General features: G+C 54.9%; 1 protein-coding gene across 5 annotated transcripts in view; it reads left to right on the top strand.

Moving 5' to 3' along the window:
* The window catches only part of TNRC18 (trinucleotide repeat containing 18), a 118,763-nt gene extending 96,440 nt beyond the window's left edge, over positions 1-22,323 (top strand). For all 5 annotated transcript variants that reach the window (XM_058442427.1, XM_058442418.1, XM_058442422.1 and 2 more), the window contains 11 exons: positions 4,260-4,412; positions 5,144-5,285; positions 7,993-8,110; positions 8,576-8,651; positions 8,775-8,883; positions 13,459-13,575; positions 14,384-14,548; positions 15,648-17,002; positions 20,139-20,375; positions 20,573-20,647; positions 21,185-22,323. In XM_058442427.1, coding sequence (XP_058298410.1) covers positions 4,260-4,412; positions 5,144-5,285; positions 7,993-8,110; positions 8,576-8,651; positions 8,775-8,883; positions 13,459-13,575; positions 14,384-14,548; positions 15,648-17,002; positions 20,139-20,375; positions 20,573-20,647; positions 21,185-21,391 — 2,754 coding nt within the window. In that variant the 3' untranslated portion in view covers positions 21,392-22,323. The remainder of the gene's footprint in view (positions 1-4,259; positions 4,413-5,143; positions 5,286-7,992; positions 8,111-8,575; positions 8,652-8,774; positions 8,884-13,458; positions 13,576-14,383; positions 14,549-15,647; positions 17,003-20,138; positions 20,376-20,572; positions 20,648-21,184) is intronic.
* Positions 22,324-22,725: the final 402 nt, after the last annotated feature.

The following is a 22,725-nucleotide window of genomic DNA, read 5'->3' as shown; positions in this document are numbered from 1 at the left end:
CGAGGAAAATCACCCCACATCCCAGCATCCCAAGAACAGACACTGTTAATGTTTTTTGTTTGTTTTTTGAGAGAGGATCTCCCTCTGTTGCCCAGGCTGGAATACAGTGGCGCAATCATGGCTCACTGCAGCCTCCACCTCCCAGGCTCAGGTGCTCTTCCTACCTCAGCCTCTGGAGTAGCTGAGACTACACATGTGTGCCAGCATGCCTGGCTAATTTTTTTTTTTTTTTGGGATGGAGTCTCGCTTTGTCACCCCGGCTGGAGGGCAATGGTGTGATCTCATCTGACTGCAACGTCTGCCTCCTGGGTTCAAGCGATTCTCCTGCTTCAGCCTCCCAAGTAGCTGGGATTACAGGCATGTGCCACTACACCCGGCCAATTTTTGTATTTTTAGTAGAGGCAGGGTTTCACCACGTTGGCCAGGCTGGTCTCAAACTCCTGAACTCAGGTGATCCACCCGCCTCGACCTCTAAAAGTGCTGGGATTACAGGCATGAGCCACTGCATCCAGCCTGCCTGGCTAATTTTAAAAATTTGTTTGTGGAGATAGGGTCTCACTATGTTGCCTAGGCTCGTCTTGAACTCCTGGGCTCAAGGAGTTCACCCACCTCAGCCTCCCAAAGGTTGAAATTACAGGTGTGAGCCACCACACCTGGCCCAAAATTTGTTTGAAATATACTTTCATACAGTATTCCCCCCTTAGCTGCGGAGGGTATGTTCTAAGGAGCCCTGTGGATGCCTAAAACCACTGCGGATAATATCAAACCCTCTAAGATAAGCACTCATCAGGTCCTGTGGCTGTAACTTACAGCTTGAGGTGCAACAGCAAAACTAGCACAGGTTTTTTTCCTTCTTCACAATTTCACAGATAGAAGATTCTTTTTTTTTTTTTTAAAGATAGAATCTGTCCTACTGCCCAGACTGGAGTACAGTGGTGAGATCTCGGCTCACTGAAACCTCTGCCTCCCAGGTTCAAGCGATTCTCTTGCCTCAGCCTCCCGAGTAGCTGGGATTACAGGCGCTCACCACCATGCCTGGCTCGTTTTTGTATTATTAGTAGAGACAAGGTTTCGCCATGTTGGCCAGTGTCGTCTCGAACTCCTAACCTCAGGTGATCTGCCCACCTCAGCCTCCCAAAGTGTTGGGATTACAGGCATGAGCCACCACGCCCAGCCTTCTATCAATATTTTTATTGTATTTATAAGAGACAGAGTCTTGCTCTGTTGCCCAGTCTGGAGTGCGGTGGCGATTGTAGCTCACTGCAGCCTCCTCGAATTTCCAAGTTTAAGCAGTTCTCCTGCCTCAGTCTCCTCTGAGTAGGTGGGACCACAGGTGCACGCCACCACACCTTGCTAATTTTTCTTTTAATAGGAGATGGTGGTCTCAGCCGGGCACGATTGCTCATGCCTGTAATCCCAGCACTTTGGGAGGCTGAGGCGGGTGGATCATGAGGTCAGGAGTTCGAGACCAGCCTGGCTAACACGGTGAAACTCTGCCTCTACTAAAAAAATACAAAAAATTAGCCGGGCTTGGTGGCGGGCGCCTGTAGTCCTAGCTACTCGGGAGGCTGAGGCAGAAGAATCACTTGAACCCGGGAGGTGGAGGTTGCAGTGAGCCGAGATTGTGCATTCCAGCCTGGGTGACAGAGCGAGACTCCGTCTCAAAAAAAAAAAAAAAAAAAAGCGGGGGGTAAGGCGGTCTCACTGTGTTGCCCAGGCTGGTTTCAAACTCTTGGGCTCAAGTGATCCTCCTGCCTCGACCTCCCGAAGTGCTGGGATTACAGGTGTGAACCACCACGTCCGACTAATTAAAAAATTATTTTCATGCAGATGGGGTGGGGTCTCCTTATGTTGCCCAGGCTGGTCTCCAACTCCTGGGCTCAAGCAATCCTCCTGCCTTAGCCTTTCACGGTGCTGAGATTATAGGCTTGAGCCACCACGCCTGTCCATCAGTATTTTTTTTGTTTGTGTTTTGAGACAGAGTCTCACTCTTGTGGCCCAGGCTGGAGTGCAGTGGCGCAACCTCAGCTCACTGCAACCTCTGCCTCCCGGGTTCAAGCGATTCTCTTGCCTCAGCCTCCCGCGTAGCTGGGATTACAGGCACATGCCCTCACGCCTGGCTAATTTTTGTATTTTTAGCAGAGATGGGGTTTCACCATGTTGGCTGCGCTGGTCTCGAACTCTTGGCCTCAAGTGATCCGCCTGCCTTGGTCTCCCAAAGTGCTGGGATTACAGGCATGAGCCACCGCACCTGGCTGTCAGTATTTTTAAATGGTTGAATGCCATCCCACTGCCTGCCTGTCTCCCGCCACTGACCCTGCTGGCGGTTGGTGGTTTGGGTGATGACGGTGTTTTGCTGTCATAATTACCAAAGCAGGCAGCGTCTCTGTTTTGCATACAGAACTTCTATCGCATCGCAAGTTATTTTCTTATTTAGTTGATTTTTTTTTTTTTTTTACAAAAAAGCAGGGAAAGGCTCCCAGCGGTGGGTTTTCTGATCAAAGGGAAAGAAACAGTTACTGGTTTTATCTGATTATAACAGTAATTTGGAAGATAAAGAAAAATCTATTCAGGCCTTTTTTTTTTTTTCTGCTGTCATTTCCTTTTGTTCCCCCGTGGGTACAGCTGCAGGGACATGTACCAGGAGCTGCAGCTATCTGCTTAATGACAGATCCCAGAGATAAGGGGACAGCACCACTAACATTCCTTCAGCGCCTAAGATGCCTCTGATTCCAGAAGGATGACTTGCATTAAAGAGTTGAGCAGCAACAAGAAAATAAAACACACACACACATATTTCCCCCCCCCAAAATGGGGATTAAACTGTATATTCTTTTTCCCTAGAACATGTCATTTTTTGTTTCTTTTAATGCTCTTTGCTTTGACTTTCATTTTGGATACGGACGCTGTGACTTCTGTTGTTGTCTTGGTAACATTTGACCATTATTATCTTTATTTATTACTTTTCTACCTCTCCTAGCCTTGGCCATTTGTTTTTGTTGTTGTTGTTTGTTTGTTTGTTTTTTGACACAGAGTCTCACTCTGTCGCCCAGGCTGGAGTGCAGTGGAGCGATCTTGGCTCACTGCAACCTCCGCCTACTGGGTGCAAGCGACGCTTCTGCCTCAGCCACCCGAGTAGCTGAGATTACAGGCATCCGCCACAGCTAATGGCCATTTGTTTTAGACATGTCCCTTTTAGAAAGTGTAGATTTTTTAGCTGGGCATGGCGGTACATGTCTGTAGTCCAAGCTACTTGGAAGGCTGGGGCAGGAGGATTGCTTGAGCCCAGGAGGTTGAGGCTATCAGTCGGCTGTCATTGTGCCACAGTACTCCAGCCTGGGCAACAGAGCGAGACCCTGTCTCAAAAACAACAACAAAACAGAGAGTGAAAAAACGGAGGCAGCCTACAGGCCCTTCTCATCGTGGGGGTGGTTAAAGTAAGTGCATTACGGTTTCTCCATACCTGGGCTCAATAGGCTGCTGTTAAAATGAAGCTCCTTTTATATGTATCAGTCATGTTACGGGGGAAATGGTGCAAAGCAGGACTATTGGTAAATTCCCACTTTTTTTTTTTTTTAAATACTGTGTGTGCATGGTTGTGTCTGCGTAGCCTTCATATTTACAGGGTTGTGTGTGCTTGTGGACAGTTCTAAAAGGATACACCATGCTGTTACTAGTAGCTGACTCTGTGGAGTTGGTAGGAGGGTCATTGGAGAGGACCTTGCAACATGTATACACTTCAGTGTTGTCTTTTTTGGGCAGATGGGGCAACAAGTAATATATGCTAGTAATAAGATAATAAACATTAAAAACAGCCTGTAATCCCAGCACTTTGGAAGGCCAAGGCAGGAGGATTGCTTGAGGCCAGGAGTTTGAGACCAGCCTGGGCAACATAGCAAGACCCTGTCTCTAAAAAAAATAAAATTAAAAACTTAGCTGGGTGTAGTGGTGTGCACCTGTAGTCCAGTTACTCAGGAGGCTGAGGTAGGAGGATAACCTGCGCTCGGGAGGTTGAGGCTGCATTTAGTGGTGATGGCGCCACTGTCCTCTGGCCTGGGCAACAGAGCGAGACCCTGTCTCTAAAAAAAACCCAAAACCAAAAACACTTGCAGGGAGAGAGAGAAGGGATGTTTTGTTCCTCCTGGGAGGGCACACTTGGGGTGGCACAGAACTTGGGGGTGAGTGAGTGAGGGGGACGGGGGCGCCGCCTGTGCTTTCCCTGCCCTCTGATGGCTCCTCTCTGCTGCTTCCTCCTCCAGAAGAAGAAAGGGAAAGAGGCCGGGCCAGGAGCTGGGCTGCCACCGCCCCGAGCTCCCGCCTTGCCCTCTGAGCCCAGGGCTCCTCACGCCAGCTCCCTGACCGCCGCCAAGAGGAGCAAGGCCAAGGCCAAAGGGAAGGAGGTGAAGAAGGAGGTGAGGCTCGCCGTGCCCTGGTGGGGGGCTGTGGGGGGCTCAGCCATGCTCCTGTGGTCAGGGCAAGGGGCTCCACCTGCTGCTCTGTATTTACCCTCCCCGTAGCTCTGGCTCAGAGAGGCTGCGGATGACAAGGGCGACGTGGCCGTCCCTGTGCTCCAGGGATAAGGAGCTACTGGGGACTCTGCTCCTGTCCTCAGGAAATGCCTGCTCTAGCAGGGGCGAGGGACACTGGAACAGAGACCAGGAGGCCTGGGTGACAGGCCCCCAGCCCAGCACCAGGTCCTCACAGGGCCCTCAGGCTTGAGTGAATCTGCCCACATGGCAGATGATGGCATGCCCACTCCCCACCCTGGCTAGCCTGTGCCCGAGTGGTTCTTCCTCAAGCCCATTGGGTGGAAATGCTGGAGATGCTGCTGAAGTTTCTCTAAGAAGGGAACGGAGGCACCCGCCATGGTGCTGAACAGGTAGTGAGTACCAAGCACTGAGTGCTGATACTGAGCACAGAGTACTAAGTATTGAGCACCAAGTACTGAACTTTGGCCAGCTGGGTTTTGGGCCCATTTCACCCTCCCCCTGGCCTCTGGGGTGCCCCTAGCTGGGATCCCCGCCATGCCCACAACAGATTCCCCCTGCGGCCTGACTGTGGCTCTAGGTTTCCAGAGGGTCCCCAGCCTGGCAGGACCCCCGTTCAGGTCTTAAGTCATTTGTCCACCATGCTCTGTCCCCAGAACCGCGGCAAGGGGGGCGCTGTGAGCAAGCTGATGGAGAGCATGGCAGCCGAGGAGGACTTTGAACCCAACCAGGACTCGAGCTTCTCTGAGGACGAGCACCTGCCGCGTGGCGGGGCTGTGGAGCGGCCGCTGACCCCGGGTGAGTGGCCATGATGCCGCATGTGCCGGGCGGGGCTGCTGGAGCCTCCCCTGGGGGAGGCAGATCTGAGCAAGGCATGAGATGGAAGGGCTGGGCCAGCTGGGGGCAGGGAGCCGCAGGGGCAGAGGTCCTGAGGCCGAGTTACCTGGGTCGATGAGAAGGCTGGACTGGCTGCAGCTTAGTCAACTGGAGGTGGGGCAAGAGAGCTGCCTTGGGGCCAGGGAGGAGGCAGGTCCTGCTCGGCTTGGGAAGGAGTTCCGTGTTGGCCCTAAGGAAAACGAGAAGTTCTCTGAGGTTAGATGTGGGGATGTGATATGGTCAGATTGGCTTTAAAATGAGCTGTCTGGGCCGAGTGTGGTGGCCCATGCCTGTAATCCCAGCACTTTAGGAGACCGAGTTGGGAAGATCACCTGAGGTCAGGAGTTCCAGACCAGCCTGGCCAACATGGTGAAACTCTGATTCTACTGAAAATACAAAAATTAGCTGGGTGTGGTGGCGGGCGCCTGCAATCCCAGCTACCCAGGAGGCTGGGGCGGGAGAATCACTTGAACCCAGGAGGCGGAGGTTGTGGTGAGCCAACATCATGCCATTGCACTCCAGCCTGGGGAAAAAGAGCGAAACTGTGTCTCAAAACAAACAAACAAAATAGCTGTCTGGTGCTGCACAGAGAATGAGTGGGGGCCCCAGGGAAGGCAGGGAGTCCAGTTAGGAGGCTGTGCTGTCCAGGCGAGAGTGGGTTGTAGCCTGGGGCTGCCATGGGGGCAGCAGGGAAGGAGGCAGGGCAGGGTGCGCACATTAGGAGGGAGAGTGGATGGGAGGTGGGGTCAGGGGTGTGCAGGCAGAGGAGAGGGGAAGGGAAGGGTGAGGACAGGTGTGGGGATGGGCGGAGGCCCTGTGCCTGAGACCCGGGTCAGGGACAGTCGTGTGCTGGGCTTTGATGACTCTATCGGGAAGTCACGCCCAGGCTTGGACCCAGGGGTCTGTAGCCCAGAGGCGAGATCCTGGCCACTTCTGAGAGCCACATGGCCAAGCCCAACGCCAAGGCGTGGGAAGTCGACTCTGCCTTTGACGAGGCCACGTGAGGACTCTGTGCAGACACAGGCAGGGATATGGCGGTCCCAGCCATCCCTCTTCCAGCAAGCCATCTGGGTAATGGGAATGTCGGGGACAGACCAGGTGAAAGGTCTCACTGAGAAGGAAGGGCAGGCTCAGGTGTCTCGGCAGCGGCAGGGAGAGGGAGGGAGCAGAGGGTTGGGGCAATGAGAGGTGACCGCCGTCGGGAAGTTTGCCCCTGGGCATTCATTTCCACCGAAAGAAAAAGTGGATGGAAAGTCTCAGAGGTAGGTGGGGTGTGGTCACGTGCACCTGTAATCCCAGTGCTTTGGGAAGCCGAGGTGGGAGGATCACTTGAGACCAGGAGTTCAAGATCAGTTGGGCAACGTAGCGAGACCCTGTCTCTACAAAAAATAATTAGCTGGGCATGGTGGTGCACACCTATAGTCCCAGCTACTCAGGAAGCTAAGGTGGGAGGATGGCTTGAACCCAGGAGTTCGAGGCTACAGTGAGCTATGATCTTGCTACTGCACTCTAGGCTGGATGACAGAGCAAGACCTTGTCTCTGAAAAGATTATTATTATTATTATTATTGAGACGGAATTTCACTCTCTGTCACCCAGGCTGGAGTGCAGTGGCGGGATCTAGGTTCACTGCAGCCTCTGCCTCCCAGGTTCAAGCAATTCTCTTGTCTCAGCCTCCCAAGTAGCTGGGACTACAGGCGTGCACTGACACACCTGGCTAATATTTGTGTTTTTTGTAGAGACAGGGTTTCACCATGTTGGCTAGGATGGTCTCAAACTCCTGACCTCAAGTGATCCTCCCGCCTGGGCCTCCCAAAGTGCTAGGATTACAGGCGTGAGCCACTGCACCTGGCCTGAAAAAATTATTAAAAAAAAAGAAAGAGGCCGGGCACGGTGGCTCACACCAGTAATCTCAGCACTTGGGAGGCTGAGGCGGGTGGATCACCCAAGGTCAGTGGCTTGAGACCAGCCTGGCCAACATGGCAGAACCCCATCTCTACTAAAAATACAAAAATTAGCCAGGCATGGTGGCGGGCGCCTGTAATTCCAGCTACTTGGGAGGCTGAGGCAGGAGAATCGCTCGAACCCGGGAGGCGGAGGTTGCAGTGAGCCGAGATCATGCCATTGCATTCCAGCCTGGTCAACAAGATTGAAACTCCATCTCAAAAATAAATAAATAAATAAATAAAATAAAAAGAAAGTCCTAGAAGTTTGGCTGAGGGCAGCAGTAAGGGGGGGGGGGGGGCAGACGTCATGATGGAGGATGGCTAGAACCCAGAGCTTCATGCCAGGCCCAGAGGCTGCTGGTCTTGAGGTGGGAAGAGGCAGCACGTGCAGGCTTTCATCCCTGGGTTCACACCCGCCTGGGGTCTTTGCAGACATCTTGGGCCAGGCAGGGGAGGGGGCTGGGAGGAGAGGGGCTGGCCACGGCACCCTGTGTGTGCCCACTGGTACACACAGGTCTGCATAGGTACACACACAGACAGACGAAGTGCACACGTCTCAGCCCCACAGGCCCACCCGGCACCAGGGCCTCCATTCCAAGGGGATGACTTGGGGGTGACGGGAGGAGGGAGAGGTGTCGCAGACGCCCCTGGCTCCAGCCTTGCCTCACGATCCAACCCCTGCAGCCCCTCGCTCCTGCATCATCGACAAGGACGAGCTGAAGGACGGCTTGCGTGTGCTCATCCCCATGGACGACAAGCTGCTGTACGCCGGGCACGTGCAGACCGTGCACTCGCCAGACATGTGAGTGGGGTGGGAGGTCCGGCGCAGAGCCCTGTGTCCCATACCTGCCCTGTGTTCCGGCCACCTCTGTGCCTGGCTGCTTCTCCTTTCTGGGCTGTGGTTTCCCCCGATGGCACAGGGCAGGGGCATGAGTGGGCTCAGAGCTGACAGGGAGGCCCTGGGCACTTTGAGGGAGTACCAGGTGAACCCTCCCAGGGGCTGGGCGCGGCTGCTTCGAGGCGTGCTGTGCTGGCCTCTCTCAGGATCTGGACTGCACCAGCCTGGCGTGCTCTGCAACCCCTAGTCCTACAGATGAGGAAAATGAGCCCAGAAAGCGGGAGAATTCCCAAATTCAGCAAGTCAGCAAACCTCTGAGTCCTGGTGTCACCTCCCAGTGGTCTAGGAGGCAGTGCTGGTGCTGGTGGGGTTGAGGCCCTCTGGGGAGGTCCTGGCCTCTGCCGCCTCACACCTTGTTTGCTCCTACAGATACCGTGTGGTGGTGGAGGGTGAGCGTGGGAACCGGCCCCACATCTACTGTCTGGAGCAGTTGCTGCAGGAGGCGGTGAGAGGGGGAGGGGCGGGGCCTTGGGAGGTTCGGGGCCTTGGGAGGTTCGGGGTGGGCTGGGTGTCCAAGGCCATGGCCATAACCGTGTCCACACCTTGCACTCATCCCATGCCCTCCTAGATCATCGATGTGAGGCCAGCCTCCACTCGCTTCTTGCCACAAGGGACCAGGATTGCAGCCTACTGGAGCCAGCAGTACCGCTGTCTGTACCCAGGCACCGTGGTCCGAGGTGAGATGCCTCCTCCCCAGCTCTCCCCTGCCGCCTAACATCTCAATATGGACTTGTTTGGCTACTAAAACCCAACTCTAACTGGCTTAAGAATAAAGACTTGTGGGCTCACATAACTGAAAACTGTATGGCCTTCAGGCATGGTTGGATCCAGGCGCCATTTAAACGATGTCATCAGGACTCCAGCTCTGAGTATCTGTCAGCAGTGCTGTCATTTGTGCTGGCTTCACACTAGCTCCTTGGAGATTGTATTTTACCATCTTAAGAAATCTTATCATTGGAGGATTTCTCAGTCCCGGTTTTCCCACACAAGTTCTAGTGTGAACTGACTTGGGCCACATGGTTTTCATTGATCCTACCGCTGTGAGTCTGATCGACTGGGCCTGGGTCAGATGCTCATCCCTGGGACTAAGGAGTGAGGTCACCTCCCCTTTATTCATGGGCTGAGAAAGATGGGAGGGTGGCTTCCCCTGCAAAGTGGACATGTTGGAATAAAAGACAATGAGGCTGGGTGTGGTAGCTCATGCCTGTAATCCCAGCACTTTGGGAGGCCAAGCTAGGTGGATCACTTGAGGTCAGGAGTTCAAGACCAGCTTGGCCAACATGGTAAAACCCCGTCTCTACTAAAAATACAAAATTTAGCCGGGCATGGTGGCAGGTGCCTGTAATCCCAGCTACTTGGGAGGCTGAGGCAGGAGAATCACTCAAACCTGGGAGGTGGAGGTTGCAGTGAGCCAAGATTGCACCACTGCACTCCAGCCTGGGTGACAGAGTGAGACTACGTCTGTAAAAAAGAATAAAGAATGGAGGCTGGATGGAGAAAAACAACAGGTACCCTAGGTACCCTGTTGTAGGTGTGGATATCAGACAGGCAAGAAAGACAGTCAAATGGTCCAACCCTCAGCTCTTGCAAAAGCAATGTATCCTAGACAGGGGGTATGGATGTGGATTAGACATTTCCTGCCCATGCAAAAAAAAAGCCCACCCACATGCCAAATACAGTCTACTGCTTGGCCTACCATCCATTCATATGCAGAAGATGGAAGCCCATGCCAGCTCAGCAAAACAACATATGACTGGTCCAGCCTGAGTAGAGTATCTCAGGCCAGGAAGATTTATTTTTTTTCCATCGTATTAGTCACTCATTTATCATCCAAATTCTGAAAGTGCTGTTAATAAGGTAGAAGTTGGCCTTAGATTCGGATTTCCTGGCACACGCTGTCCCCCTGTACTGCATGGTGCTGGCTGTGTTCTAGGCCTGCCTCACGGGTATCATTGTGGATTCTTGGGTCTTCCCTGTCCCTCATCCTGGGAACCGCTTTTGTTGCATTGCATGTTTTTCTCTTTTTTGGTTCAGTTCCTTGTTTTAAGCAGTGGATCTTTCAGTAGCTTTCTGAGGAAGAGTCTGTGGGAGTTAAATGTCTCACATCCTTGTGAGTTTGTAATCTCTTCATTCTACCCTTATTTTTTAGAGACAGTTGAGCTGGGTAGGCTTATTCTTTAGAGATAGTTGAGCTGGGTATAAATTCGCGACTGGAAATAGTTCCCCTCACCATTTCAAAGACATTTTTCTATTTTTATCTTGCTTCCCGTGTTGTTGAAGACATTCAACATTGTGATTCCAAAATCATTGTAGGAGACCTGCTTTTTTATCTCTGGAAACTTTTAGGATCTTCTCATTATCCCTAGATCTGGAATTCCGTGTGTGTGTGTGTGTGTGTGTGTGTGTGTGTGTGTGTATGTTCTCATCATGCTGGGTATCTGCAGAGGGAGGCTTTGATTTTGAAGCAAATTTCCTTGATTCCTGGAAGCTCTACTTGTAGCACAACTTGGATAACTTCTCTTGTGAATTTCATGTTTTCCCTGGAACTTGGTCTAGTCCCATGGCCCCTGGTGTGTGTGTCTTTTTTTCTATTATTTTCTTATTTTGTTCAATTTATGGAGAGATTTTCACTACTTGTATCTTCTAACCCCTTCTATTGTCTTGAATTTTAAAATTTTCTGCTGTCATTTAAAAAATTCTCCACCAGCTGCGGTGGCTCATGTCTGTAATCCCAGCAATTTGGGAGCCCGATGCGGGTAGATCACTTGAACCCAGGAGTTTGAAACCAGCCTGGCAACATAGCAAGACCCTGTCTCTACAAAAATATACAAAAATTAGCCAGGCTTGGGCTGGGCGTGGTCTCTCACACCTGTAATCCCAACACTTTGGGAGGCCAAGGCGGGCAGATCACCTAGGTCAGGAGTTTGAGACTAGCCTGGGCAACATGGTGAAACCCCATCTCTACTAAAAATACAAAAGTACGGCTGGGCGCGGTGGCTCACGCTTGTAATCCCAGCACTTTGGGAGGCCGAGGCGGGCGGATCACGAGGTCAGGAGATCGAGACCACGGTGAAACCCTGTCTCTACTAAAAATATAAAAAAAAAATCAGCCGGGCGTGGTGGCGGGCGCCTGTAGTCCCAGCTACTCAGAGAGGCTGAGGCAGGAGAATGGCGTGAACCCGGGAGGCGGAGCTTGCAGTGAGCCGAGATCGCGCCACTGCACTCCAGCCTGGGCGGCAGAGCGAGACTCCGCCTCAAAAAAAAAAAAAAAAAAAATACAAAAGTAAGCTGGGCGTGGTGGCGGGTACCTGTAATCCCACCTACTCGGGAGGCTGAGGCAGGAAGGAATCACCTGAACCCCGGAGGTAGAGGTTGCAGTGAGCCGAGATCACACCAATGCACTCTAGCCTGGGTAACACAGTGAGACTCTGTCTCAAAAAATATTATCTGGGCTTGGTGGTGTGCACCTGTTCTCCTAGCTACTTGGGAGGCCGAAGTGGGAGGATCACCTGAGCCTGGGTGGTCAAGGCTGCAGTGAGCTATGATTGCACCGTTGTACTCCAGCCTGGGTGACAGAGCAACACCCTGTCTCAAAAAAAAAAAAAAAAATCCTTGAGTTCTTTCTTATTCTCTGAATATTCCTTAATTTTTTTTTTGTTTTATCAACACATTGCTTTTTGAACTTTCTCAGAAGATTGTTTTTCATTTTAACTTTCTGTTTTTTTGTTTTTTGTTTTTTTTTGAGACAGTCTTGCTCTGTCACCCAGGCCGGAGTGCGGTGCAGTGATCTCAGCTCACTGCAGCCTCTACCTCCTGGGTTCACGTGATTCTCCTGCCTCAGCCTCTGGAGTAGCTGGGATTACAGGCATGCACCACCATGCCCAGCTAATTTTTTGTATTTTTAGTAGAGACGGGATTTCACCATGTTGGCCCGACTGGCCTCGAACTCCTGCCCTCAGGTGATCTGCCTCCCTCAGCCTCCCAAAGTGCTGGGATTTCAGGCGTGAGCCACTGCGCCTGGCCTCATTTTAGCTTTTTGCAGCTCCCTCTCTCTTCCCGGTCCCCCCTCCTTCTGTTTGCTGGTGCTGTGCTCTTCCTCTGGTTAGAACTCCTTAGGCATCTGGGGACTCTGAATGAAGGGAACATTATCAAGCTGATGGGAGCTCTGTGCACTCACGAGTCTTTGTCATAGCGGGTGGGCAGGAAGGTTTTGTTAGGGGGCTGCCCAGATTCTGCAAGACTCACATCCTTGGGGATATAGTCCCAGCATCTGGTGTTTGGGAAGAGGGCTGGGCTATCACCCTTTGGGGGGCCTGTCCAGCCTCCTCCCTGCACTCAGTGTCCTTCAGTCTGGAGCCTCTCTCTAGGGTGAACCCCCAGCTCCTGCCAGCTGGGCCACCCTTGGCCTGTTCGGTGTTGAGGTCTCCCTCAGCCCTGCCTCTGCAGGTGCTTGGGGCCTCTCAGGCCTGAGCCTTGGCAGGATTCTCTTGTGAAAACCACCTCCTCCTCGTGGGTATCACCTCCTCCTCGGAGATCAAAGCCCGCTCCTGCACGTTCATCCCGGCATCTCTCCAGAAATGCCACCGTCTCCCACTGCCGCCCTCCCCTTTCCCATTCTTAGTGTCCTTCAGGGTTGACACCCGTGTCCCTCCTTTGCGGTGGTTGCAGGAGGGTCTTGGGTGTGAGTGGGCACAGGTGCATGTGCTCAGCTGTCTTGTGTCACCCAAAGTCAGCTAGAAATGGGAGATTCAGGCCAGGTACAGTGGCTCACGCCTGTAATCCCAGCACTTTGGGAGGCGGACGTGGGCGGATCACCTGAGGTCGGGAGTTCGAGACCACCCTGACCAACATGGAGAAACCTCATCTCTACTAAAAATACAAAATTAGCCGGGCATGGTGGCACATGTCTGTAATCCCAGCTACTTGGGAGGCCAAGGCAGGAGAATCACTTGAACCCGGGAGGTGGAGGTTGCGGTGAGCCGAGATCTCGCCATTGCACTCCAGCCTGGGCATCAAGAGCGAAACTCCGTCTCAAAAAAAAAAAAAAAAAAGGGAGACCCAGTTCTCCTGCCCGGATGGCCTGGCTCTAACACCCACATTCTGAGCCACTGTATACCCTCCACCCATGTCCCCACTGCTGTACCATAGAGACCAGGGCTGCACAGGGGCTGTTTTCTGCCATTCCCACCCTCGTGCCTCACTAGGGAGCTGGAGGTCCCAGGGCCTCTCCTGAGCCTCCCCTCCTCCCACAGGGTTACTGGACCTGGAGGACGATGGGGACTTGATCACCGTGGAGTTTGACGACGGAGACACGGGCAGGATCCCCCTCTCACACATCCGCCTCCTGCCCCCCGACTATAAGATCCAGTGTAAGTGACGAGCTCGTGACACCTGGTCTCCTGCCAGGGGCCACCCACCCAGGCTCTTGCCCTCCAGGCCCGGCTCTGGGCTCTGTCCGAAGTCATTTGGAGCCACAGGTGATGGAAGTAGCAGAAACCGTGGGTGGGCTCCCGTGAGATCCCAAGGGCTCCAAGGTCCTGGGTCCATGAGGACAGCACAAGCCCAGTGGCCCAGGCCATGGGAAGCTGATCAAAAATTGTTGATGGCTGAGTGTGGTTGCTTACGCCTGTAATCCCAACACTTTGGGAGGTCAAAGTGGGCAGATCACGAGGTCAAGAGATCGAGACCATCCCAGCCAATATGGTGAAACCCTGTCTCTATTAAAAATACAAAAATTAGCTGGGCATGGTGACATGTGCCTGTAGTCCCAGCTACTCGGGAGGCTGAGGCGGGAGGATCCTTTGAACCCGAGAGGCAGAGGTTGCAGTGAGCCACTGCACTCCAGCCTGGCAACAGAGTGAGACTCTGTTTCAAAAAAAAAAAAAAAAAAACTCAAAAAAACAAAACAAAACAAAAACAAAAGTCAGCATCTTTATCCACCTGTCCCAGTTCCACAGAGTGCTTTGTTTTACTTCATTCGGGAGCCTCTGGCTGCTCCCTGCAGATGGGGTTTCCCCTGCTGGACCTCACAGCCTGTCGTGGGAGCCCACCCTGGGTCAGCCACCTGGTGTCGGTTGCTTCTGCTCCCATCCCTGATCCCCGGGACAGACCAGGGTCTTGGAAGCTCCAAGCTGGGGACCCCAGGCCTGATGAGCCACTCTGTCCTCTGCCCCGCAGGTGCTGAGCCGTCCCCGGCCCTCCTGGTGCCGAGTGCCAAGCGCCGCAGCCGGAAGACCAGTAAAGACACCGGGGAGGGTAAAGATGGTGGCACGGCTGGGTCGGAGGAGCCAGGAGCCAAGGCCCGTGGGCGTGGGCGAAAACCCAGTGCCAAGGCCAAGGGTGGTACGTTGGCCCGGGCCCCAGGGCAGGGGCGGTGGGTGGAGCTCCTTCGTGCATCCAAACTCAGGGCTTGGGAACCTGCTCAGGTGCCTGCCTGCTGTCTGTAAGAACTGAGCCGGGTGCGGTGCCTCACACCTGTAATCCCAGCGCTTTGGGAGGCCAAGGTGGGCAGATTGCCTGATGTCAGGAGTTCGAGACCAGTCTGGCCAACGTGGTGAAACCCCGTCTCTACTAAAAATACAAAAATTAGCCGGGCATGGTGGTGAGTGCCTGTAGTCCCAACTACGTGGGAGGCTGAGGCAGGAGAATTGCTTGAACCCAGGAGGTGGAGGTTGCAGTGAGCCAAGATCGCGCCACTGCACTCCAGCCTGGGCAAAAGCAAACCACCACCATCTCAAAAAAAAACTCAGCCTCAGAAGAGTACTCTGCACCTGCACCGCAGGGCCGTTCTGACCAGGTGACAGATGAGGAAACTGAGGCTGAGGGAGGCAGGTTGGTTTGTCAGAGGCAGAGCTGAGCTGCAGCCAGCCTGTGTTTCTTTCTAGAATCCAGAGAAAATGCTTCGTGCAGGCTGAAAGCAGAGGCTTCTGGAGGACCCGCTTTGGGGCCAACACAACTTAAGGTTGTTATAGGGGAACCGCCGAAGGAGGCCTAAGAAGGCCGCAGCCAGGTTCTGCTCGAGAAGTAGCAGGGCCAGGATTGAAACCAGGCCTTTCTGCTGGGCGCAGTGGTCCACTTCTTAGCACTCTAGGAGGCCCAGGCACAGGGATCGCTTGAGCCCAGGAGTTTAAGACCAGCCTGGGCAACAGAGCAAAACTGTATCTCTACAAAAAAAAAATACAAAAATTCCCCAGGCATAGTGGCGCATGCTTGTGGCCTCAGGTTACTTGGGAGACTGAGGCTGGAGGCTCACATGAGCTCAGGGAGGTTAGGGCTGCAATGAGCCCTGATCACGCCACTGTACTCCAGCTTGGGTGACCGGGACCCCATCTCAAGAAAAAACAAAAACAAAACTCACAGAAGCAGGCCGTTCTGATGAAAGCCACAGCTCATATCTGCCAGGAAGACCCCGCCGCAGCCTCTCATCTGTTTTGTTTTGCAGACAGAGCCGCTACCCTGGAGGAGGGGAGCCCAACAGATGAGGTCCCCAGTACCCCCTTAGCCCTGGAGCCGAGCAGCACCCCAGGTTCCAAGAAGAGCCCCCCAGAGCCTGTGGACAAGCGAGCCAAGGCCCCCAAGGCACGCCCGGCACCACCGCAGCCCAGTCCCGCACCACCCGCCTTCACCAGCTGCCCAGCACCCGAGCCCTTTGCGGAGCTGCCAGCTCCTGCCACCACCCTGGCCCCAGCACCCCTCATCACCATGCCCGCCACACGCCCCAAACCCAAGAAGGCGCGGGCAGCTGAGGAGTCGGGTGCCAAGGGCCCTCGGAGGCCGGGGGAGGAGGCCGAGCTGCTTGTCAAACTGGACCACGAGGGTGTCACGTCACCCAAAAGCAAGAAGGCTAAAGAGGCCCTGCTGCTCCGGGAGGACCCGGGGGCCGGGGGCTGGCAGGAGCCCAAGAGCCTCCTGAGCCTGGGCAGCTATCCCCCGGCGGCCGGCAGCAGCGAGCCCAAGGCACCCTGGCCCAAGGCCACCGACGGGGACCTGGCCCAGGAGCCCGGGCCGGGGCTCACGTTCGAGGACTCTGGGAACCCCAAGAGCCCGGACAAGGCCCAAACTGAGCAGGACGGGGCTGAAGAGTCCGAGAGCAGCAGCAGCAGTAGTGGCAGCAGTAGCAGCAGCAGCAGCAGCGGCTCGGAGACAGAAGGGGAGGAGGAAGGCGACAAGAACGGGGACGGGGGCTGCGGCGCCGGGGGCCGTAACTGCAGCGCTGCCAGCTCCAGGGCGGCCTCACCGGCCTCCTCCTCCTCCTCTTCCTCCTCCTCCTCCTCCTCTTCTTCCTCCTCCTCATCCTCCTCCTCTTCCAACTCCTCCTCTTCCTCCTCCTCCTCCTCCTCTTCCTCTTCGTCTTCCTCCTCTTCCTCCTCCTCTTCCTCGTCCTCATCCTCCTCCTCCTCCTCTTCCTCTTCCTCTTCCTCCACCACAGACGAGGACTCTTCCTGCAGCTCGGACGATGAGGCAGCCCCCGCCCCCACGGCTGGGCCTTCTGCGCAGCCGGCGCTCCCCACCAAGGCCACCAAGCAGGCCGGCAAGGCACGGCCCTCGGCCCACTCCCCAGGCAAGAAGGCGCCCGCCCCCCAGCCCCAGGCGCCTCCTCCACAGCCCACACAGCCTCTGCAGCCCAAGGCGCAGGCCGGGGCCAAGAGCCGACCCAAGAAGAGAGAGGGTGTCCACCTCCCCACCACCAAGGAGCTGGCCAAGCGGCAGCGCCTGCCGTCCGTGGAGAACCGGCCCAAGATTGCCGCCTTCCTGCCAGCCCGGCAGCTCTGGAAGTGGTTCGGCAAGCCCACCCAGGTGAGCAAGCTCGCGCCTGGGTGCGGCCGAGGGGCTGGGGGCCTTGTCTCTCTGCTGGGCCCACGGCTTCACGCCGTGTCTCCGTGTGTGGTAACCTCCCAGAACCCCAGGGTGGAGGGCTGGCGTCTCACTTTATGGATGGGTACACTGAGTCTCAGAGTGTCCTCAGGCACCTGGGTCTGTCGGACTCCGATGCCTGAGTCCTTCAGAGCAGAGCGGTCCTGCGCTCTGGTCCCGGGATGCAGAGCGACCCTCATGTGCAGCCCAGATGAAGGAAAGGTGGGAAGATGAGCACAGACCCACAAGCGGCAGCGCCATGTGGAAGGGGCTTTCCAGGCCTCTGGGATTTTTTCCTTTTTGTTTTTTTGAGACTGAGTCTCTCTCTGTTGCCCAGGCTGGAGTGTGGTGGTGTGATCTTGGCTCACTGCACCCTCTGCCTCTCGGGTTCAAGCAGTTCTCCCGCCTCAGCCTCCCAAGTAGCTGAGATTACAGGCGCAGGCCACCATGCCTGGCTAATTTTTATATTTTTAGTAGAGATGGGGTTTCTCCATGTGGGCCGGGATGATCTCAAACTCTCCTGGCCTCAAGTGGTCTGCCTGCCTCGGACTCCCTAAGTGCTGGGATTACAGGTGTGAGCCACTGTGCCTGGCTTTTTCTTTTCTTTCTTTCTTTTTTTTTTTTTAGAGACAGGATCTTGCTCCGTCACCCAGGCTGGAGTGCAGCACCATCATAGCTCACTGCAGCTTTGAACTCCTGGGCCCAAGCAATTTTCCCGCCTCAACGTCCTGAATAGCTGGGACTATAGACGTGTGTGCCACCATGCTGCCCAGCTGATTTTTAAATATTTTTGTAGAGACAGGGTCTTGCTATGTTGCCTGGGTTGGTCTTGAACCCCTAGGCTCAAGTGATCCCGCCTCGGCCTCCCAGAGTGCTGGGATTCCAGGTGCTGGGCCTCACAGCCTGTTGTGTGTGGTGTTTGAGTGTTCCCAGCCACACCCCGGGCTCCCGGCCACTAGTGTGGCAGTCCCAGAAGGTACCTCCTTCCCGGGTTTGCCAGCAAAAGTCCAGGCTTGAATCTCCTTGGCCTGGCCAGGATCATGTGTCCACCCCTGAGTGAATCAATATGGCCTGGAAGACAGAAAGTCCTGGCTGGCCAGGTCGGGGTCCTGTGTCCCCTGCCTGCAGCAGCGGGTTAGTTGTTCAGAAGGAGCTCTTCCAGCCTACTTGTGGCTGTCTACACACATGCACACACACATGCACACAGTGCACTCACACAGGCACGTGCACACACGCACACATATGCATGCACATATACATGCGAATGCACATACAGCCACACACAAAAGTACACATGCACGCAGACATACACGTGAATGCAGGCACATACATGAACCATGTAAACATGAACATGCACACACACACATGCACACAAATACACTGCACTCACACAAATGCATACTTGCACACGTACACAAATGTAGGTACATGTGTGCACATGCATCCATGCACATGTGCACGCACACGAGTACACGTGCATACACATGCAAACGTGCACACATATGAACACACGTGCACAAATGTAGGCACATACACGTGTGCACATGCATCCATGCATGAACACACGTGCACAAATGCATAGATGCACATGTGCGCACAGGCACATACACATGGCAGGACCCAGTGTGAGAAGTGAGGGTGGTTCAGACAGGCTGGCAGTGAGCCCCCAGCATGCCGTAGGTATGGGGCAGGAGCACCTGCTGTCGGTGGTGTCTCAGGCAGCATTTCCAAAGCTGCTCTAGAATGGAGTTGCAAGTCTGTCTTGCGCAGGTGCAATAGCTTAAGTCTGTAATCCCAGCACTTTGGGAGGCCCAGGCAGGAGGATCACTTAAGCTTAGGAGGTCAAGGCTGCAGTGAGCTATGATTGTGCCACTACACTCCAACCTGGGCGATAGTGTGAGACCTTGTCTTGAAAAAAATAATAGTTTTAGCTGGGCACGGTGGCTCACGCCTGTAACCCCAGCACTTTGGGAGGCCCAGGCGGGAGGATCACTTGAGGTCAGGAGTTTGAGACCAGCCTGCCAACATGGTGAAACCCTGTCTCTACTAAAAATACACACACACAAATTAGCCAGGCGTGGTGGTGCACGCCTGTAATCCCATCTACTTGGGAGGCTGAGGCAGGAGAACTGCTTGAACCTGGGAGGCGGAGGCTACAGAGAGCCAAGATCGTGCCACTGCACTCCAGCCTGGGCGATAGAGTGAGACTTCATCTCAAAAGGAATAATAACAATTTTTAAAAGATAAAAAAGGCCAGGCATGGTAGCTCACGCCTGTAATCCCAGCTCTTTGGGTGGCTTATGTGGGAGGATCACTTGAGGCCAAAAGTTCTAGACCATCTTGAGCAACATAGTGAGACCCCCCCATCTCTACAAAATAAAAATATTAGCTGTGCATTCCTGTAGTCCCATCTACTCAGGCGGCCGAGTCAGGAGGATGGCTTCAGCCCAGGAGATTGAGGCTGCAGTGAGCTATGATAGTACCACTGCAGTCCTGCCTGGGTGACAGAGCAAGACCTTTTCTCTGAAAAAAGTAATTTTAAAAAGAAAAATAAGGCCAGGTGCAGTGGCTGACACTGCAATCCTAGTGCTTTGGGAGGCAAAGGTGGGAGGATGGTTTGAGGCCAAAAGTCTGAGACCATCCTGGGCAACATAGTGAGACCTTGTTCTCTACAAAAATAATAAAAATTAGCTGGGCGTGGTGTGCACCTGTATTCTCAGCTCCTCAGAGGCTGAGGTGGGAGAGGATTTCTTGAGCCTAGGAGTTGGTGGCTGCAGTGAGTCATGATTGTGCCAGTGCACTCCAGCCTGGGCAACAGAGTGAGACCCTGTCTCAAAAAGTCTCGTAGTGGCAGAATCCTTAGATTAAGTGAAGCGCCTCTTGGAGACCCAGCATGTCAAAGAGATGGAAGAGGGGCTTCCCCAGTTGGAGCGAGACAAGGGGCTTCCTCCTTTCTCCAGAAGTGGATAGGGGTTGACTTAGAGGCCGAGGGCCTGGAGTCCCAAGTGCAGAGCCTGCCAGGTGGTGGGCTCCACGGGGCTGGGCCAGGGCCCGTGCCGTGACACGTGTGTCCTTGCAGCGGCGTGGCATGAAGGGCAAGGCCCGCAAGCTCTTCTACAAGGCCATCGTGCGTGGCAAGGAGATGATCCGTATCGGGGACTGTGCCGTGTTCCTCTCTGCCGGCCGCCCCAACCTGCCCTACATCGGCCGCATCCAGAGCATGTGGGAGTCATGGGGCAACAACATGGTGGTCCGCGTCAAGTGGTTCTACCACCCCGAGGAGACCAGCCCGGGCAAGCAGTTCCACCAGGGCCAGGTGAGCCTGCGGCCCGGCTGCGGCCCCCACGGCTGGGCTCCCCAGTCCTAGGCGGTGTAGGGCAGGCCTGAGGGCAAGGCGTTCTGGGTGCTGGGCCATCAGCGGCCCTGCCCAGTGGGTCAGCCCTGTCCTGGGACCTGGGGTCAGGTGCAGCGGCCCCTGGGCTCACCCAAGCCCCTCTTCTCTCCCCCACACAGCACTGGGACCAGAAGTCTAGCCGCAGCCTCCCGGCGGCCCTGCGGGTCTCCAGCCAGAGGAAAGACTTCATGGAGGTAGGTGGTGGTGGTGGTGGTGGTGGTGGGCGTGGGCGGGTTGGGGATGGCTGCCTCCTTCCGGGCAGCTCAGACAGGGCCCAGCTCAGCATCTGCTGCTCTGTCCCCCATGGTCTCCCTCGGTCTCTGACCTCCTGTCCCTGCCACTCTCAGTGCCTGGTTCCTGTTCTCTGTCTCTCCCGGTCTCTGCGTCTGTCTCTTATCTTTGGGTCTCCTCTGCTCTCCCAGTGTCTGTCTCTGAGTCTCTGGCCATTCTTGCCCTCTGACTCTCTCTGGGTCTCTTCCAACGTCTATCTTTCAGTCTCTGTGTCTCTCTGGGTCTTTGGATCTCTTGGTCTGTCTCTCATTTGCTCTCCATCTCTCAGTCTCTGTCTCTCTTTTGTTGGTCTGTCTCTTCCTCAGCCTCTGTCTCTCACTTGGTCTCTGTCTCAGTCCTTGGGGCTCCCTCTGCTTCTATCTCTGTCCCTGGGGCTCCCTGGGGCTCCCTCGGCCTCTGTGCCCCCCACCTGCCATCCTGATGTCCCCGCGTGCCTGCAGCGCGCGCTGTACCAGTCCTCGCATGTGGACGAAAATGACGTGCAGACGGTGTCGCACAAGTGCCTGGTGGTGGGCCTGGAGCAGTATGAGCAGATGCTGAAGACCAAGAAGTACCAGGACAGCGAGGGCCTGTACTACCTCGCGGGCACCTACGAGCCCACCACGGGCATGATCTTCTCCACGGACGGCGTGCCCGTGCTCTGCTGAGCCCGCCGGGCTCCGCGGGCCACCGGCCACCTGTGCCCCGAGGGCGGCCAGGGACCCCTCTCCATCACTGCCACGGCGCGGAGACCACGTGCGTTGTGTGCATGCGAGCGCTCCTGCAGGTGTGTGCATGGGGCCAGGTGTGCACGTGGACGCCCGGGTGAGCGTGTGCGCCCGTGTGCATGCACATGTGTGCACGCATGTGCACATGCCTCCAGCCCCACCTTCCAACCCCTCAGTGCCCCCAGGACAGGGGGCCCCTCTTAGCTATCAGGGTATGGCCCTGCCGTCCCCCTCAGGGCAGCCTTGGCCGGGACCGGCCCTTCCTGCCCAGCACGTTGCAAGCACTTGGCCAGGCCGGCCCTCCAGGCTGCTGCTGCGTGGGAGCCCGGGTGCCCCCAGGCCCATGCAGACTGGGGGAGGGGCGCTTCTAAGGAACCAAACTGATGTTCACTCTGGGCTTCCCGGGCACCCTTAGCACGGGGCCCACCCCAAGGCCTCCCACCGTGCATGGGATGGGGCGGCCCGATGCCAGCCGGCCTACCTGACTGTGCCAGGGGCCCTGCCCCCACCCTCTCAGGATGGCCTAGACTTGGGGAACAGAGCCGCATGGGGTTGCAGCCCGGAGTATCAAAGGCACCAGGTGGAGAGGGCCCGGCAAAGGCCCACCCTGGTCCAAACCCTCACACTACACAAAACCCCAATGGTGCTGAAACCCTTGCCCGGCCACGCCCGGCCCCTCCCCACCCAGGAGGGAGGTGGCACTTCTTAACCTGTACAGTTTTATTGTACCAAGAGACTCACCCCGCCCCTGTATCATAAGCCTTTAAATGGAGTCAACTTTTTAATTATATATATAAAGATAAATATATATAAATATATATAAACTTTTTAAAACTGTGAAAAATAGCTATGAAATTATAAAAAAAAACAAACACATTCTGACGTGCAGAATATTATTTTTTATTTCCTGTTAGATTGTAGTGTCTAGCACCGGCTTCACTGGCCTCCCGGTCCCCAGCACACCCCCCACCCACCCCGCCAAGTGTACTGTACTCGCCCCCCCAGGATAGAGAAGTGTTAGGGAGAGAAGAGGGAGAGGCAGGAGCCGGCCCGAGCCCAGGTTCCCTGCTTGGGCCCCAGAAAGCACTTAACCAGGCCCCAAGCCTTCCAGGAAACCAAGGCCTCGGCCAGACAATCTTGAGGGAAGGAAAAGCCAGACTTTGGGTTTGTTTTTTTGGGGGAATTATTATTTTTTTTTTTAAGTAAGTAAGTAAGTTTCTTTTGGAATTTTGTTTGTTTGTTTGTTGGCAAATTCTGTGTGATCTTTTTTCATA

The sequence above is a fragment of the Hylobates moloch genome, unplaced genomic scaffold, assembly GCF_009828535.3.
Source record: "Hylobates moloch isolate HMO894 unplaced genomic scaffold, HMol_V3 SCAFFOLD_1, whole genome shotgun sequence".
NCBI classification, from domain to species: Eukaryota; Metazoa; Chordata; class Mammalia; order Primates; family Hylobatidae; genus Hylobates; species Hylobates moloch.
This window is presented reverse-complemented; position numbering and strand designations above follow the sequence as displayed.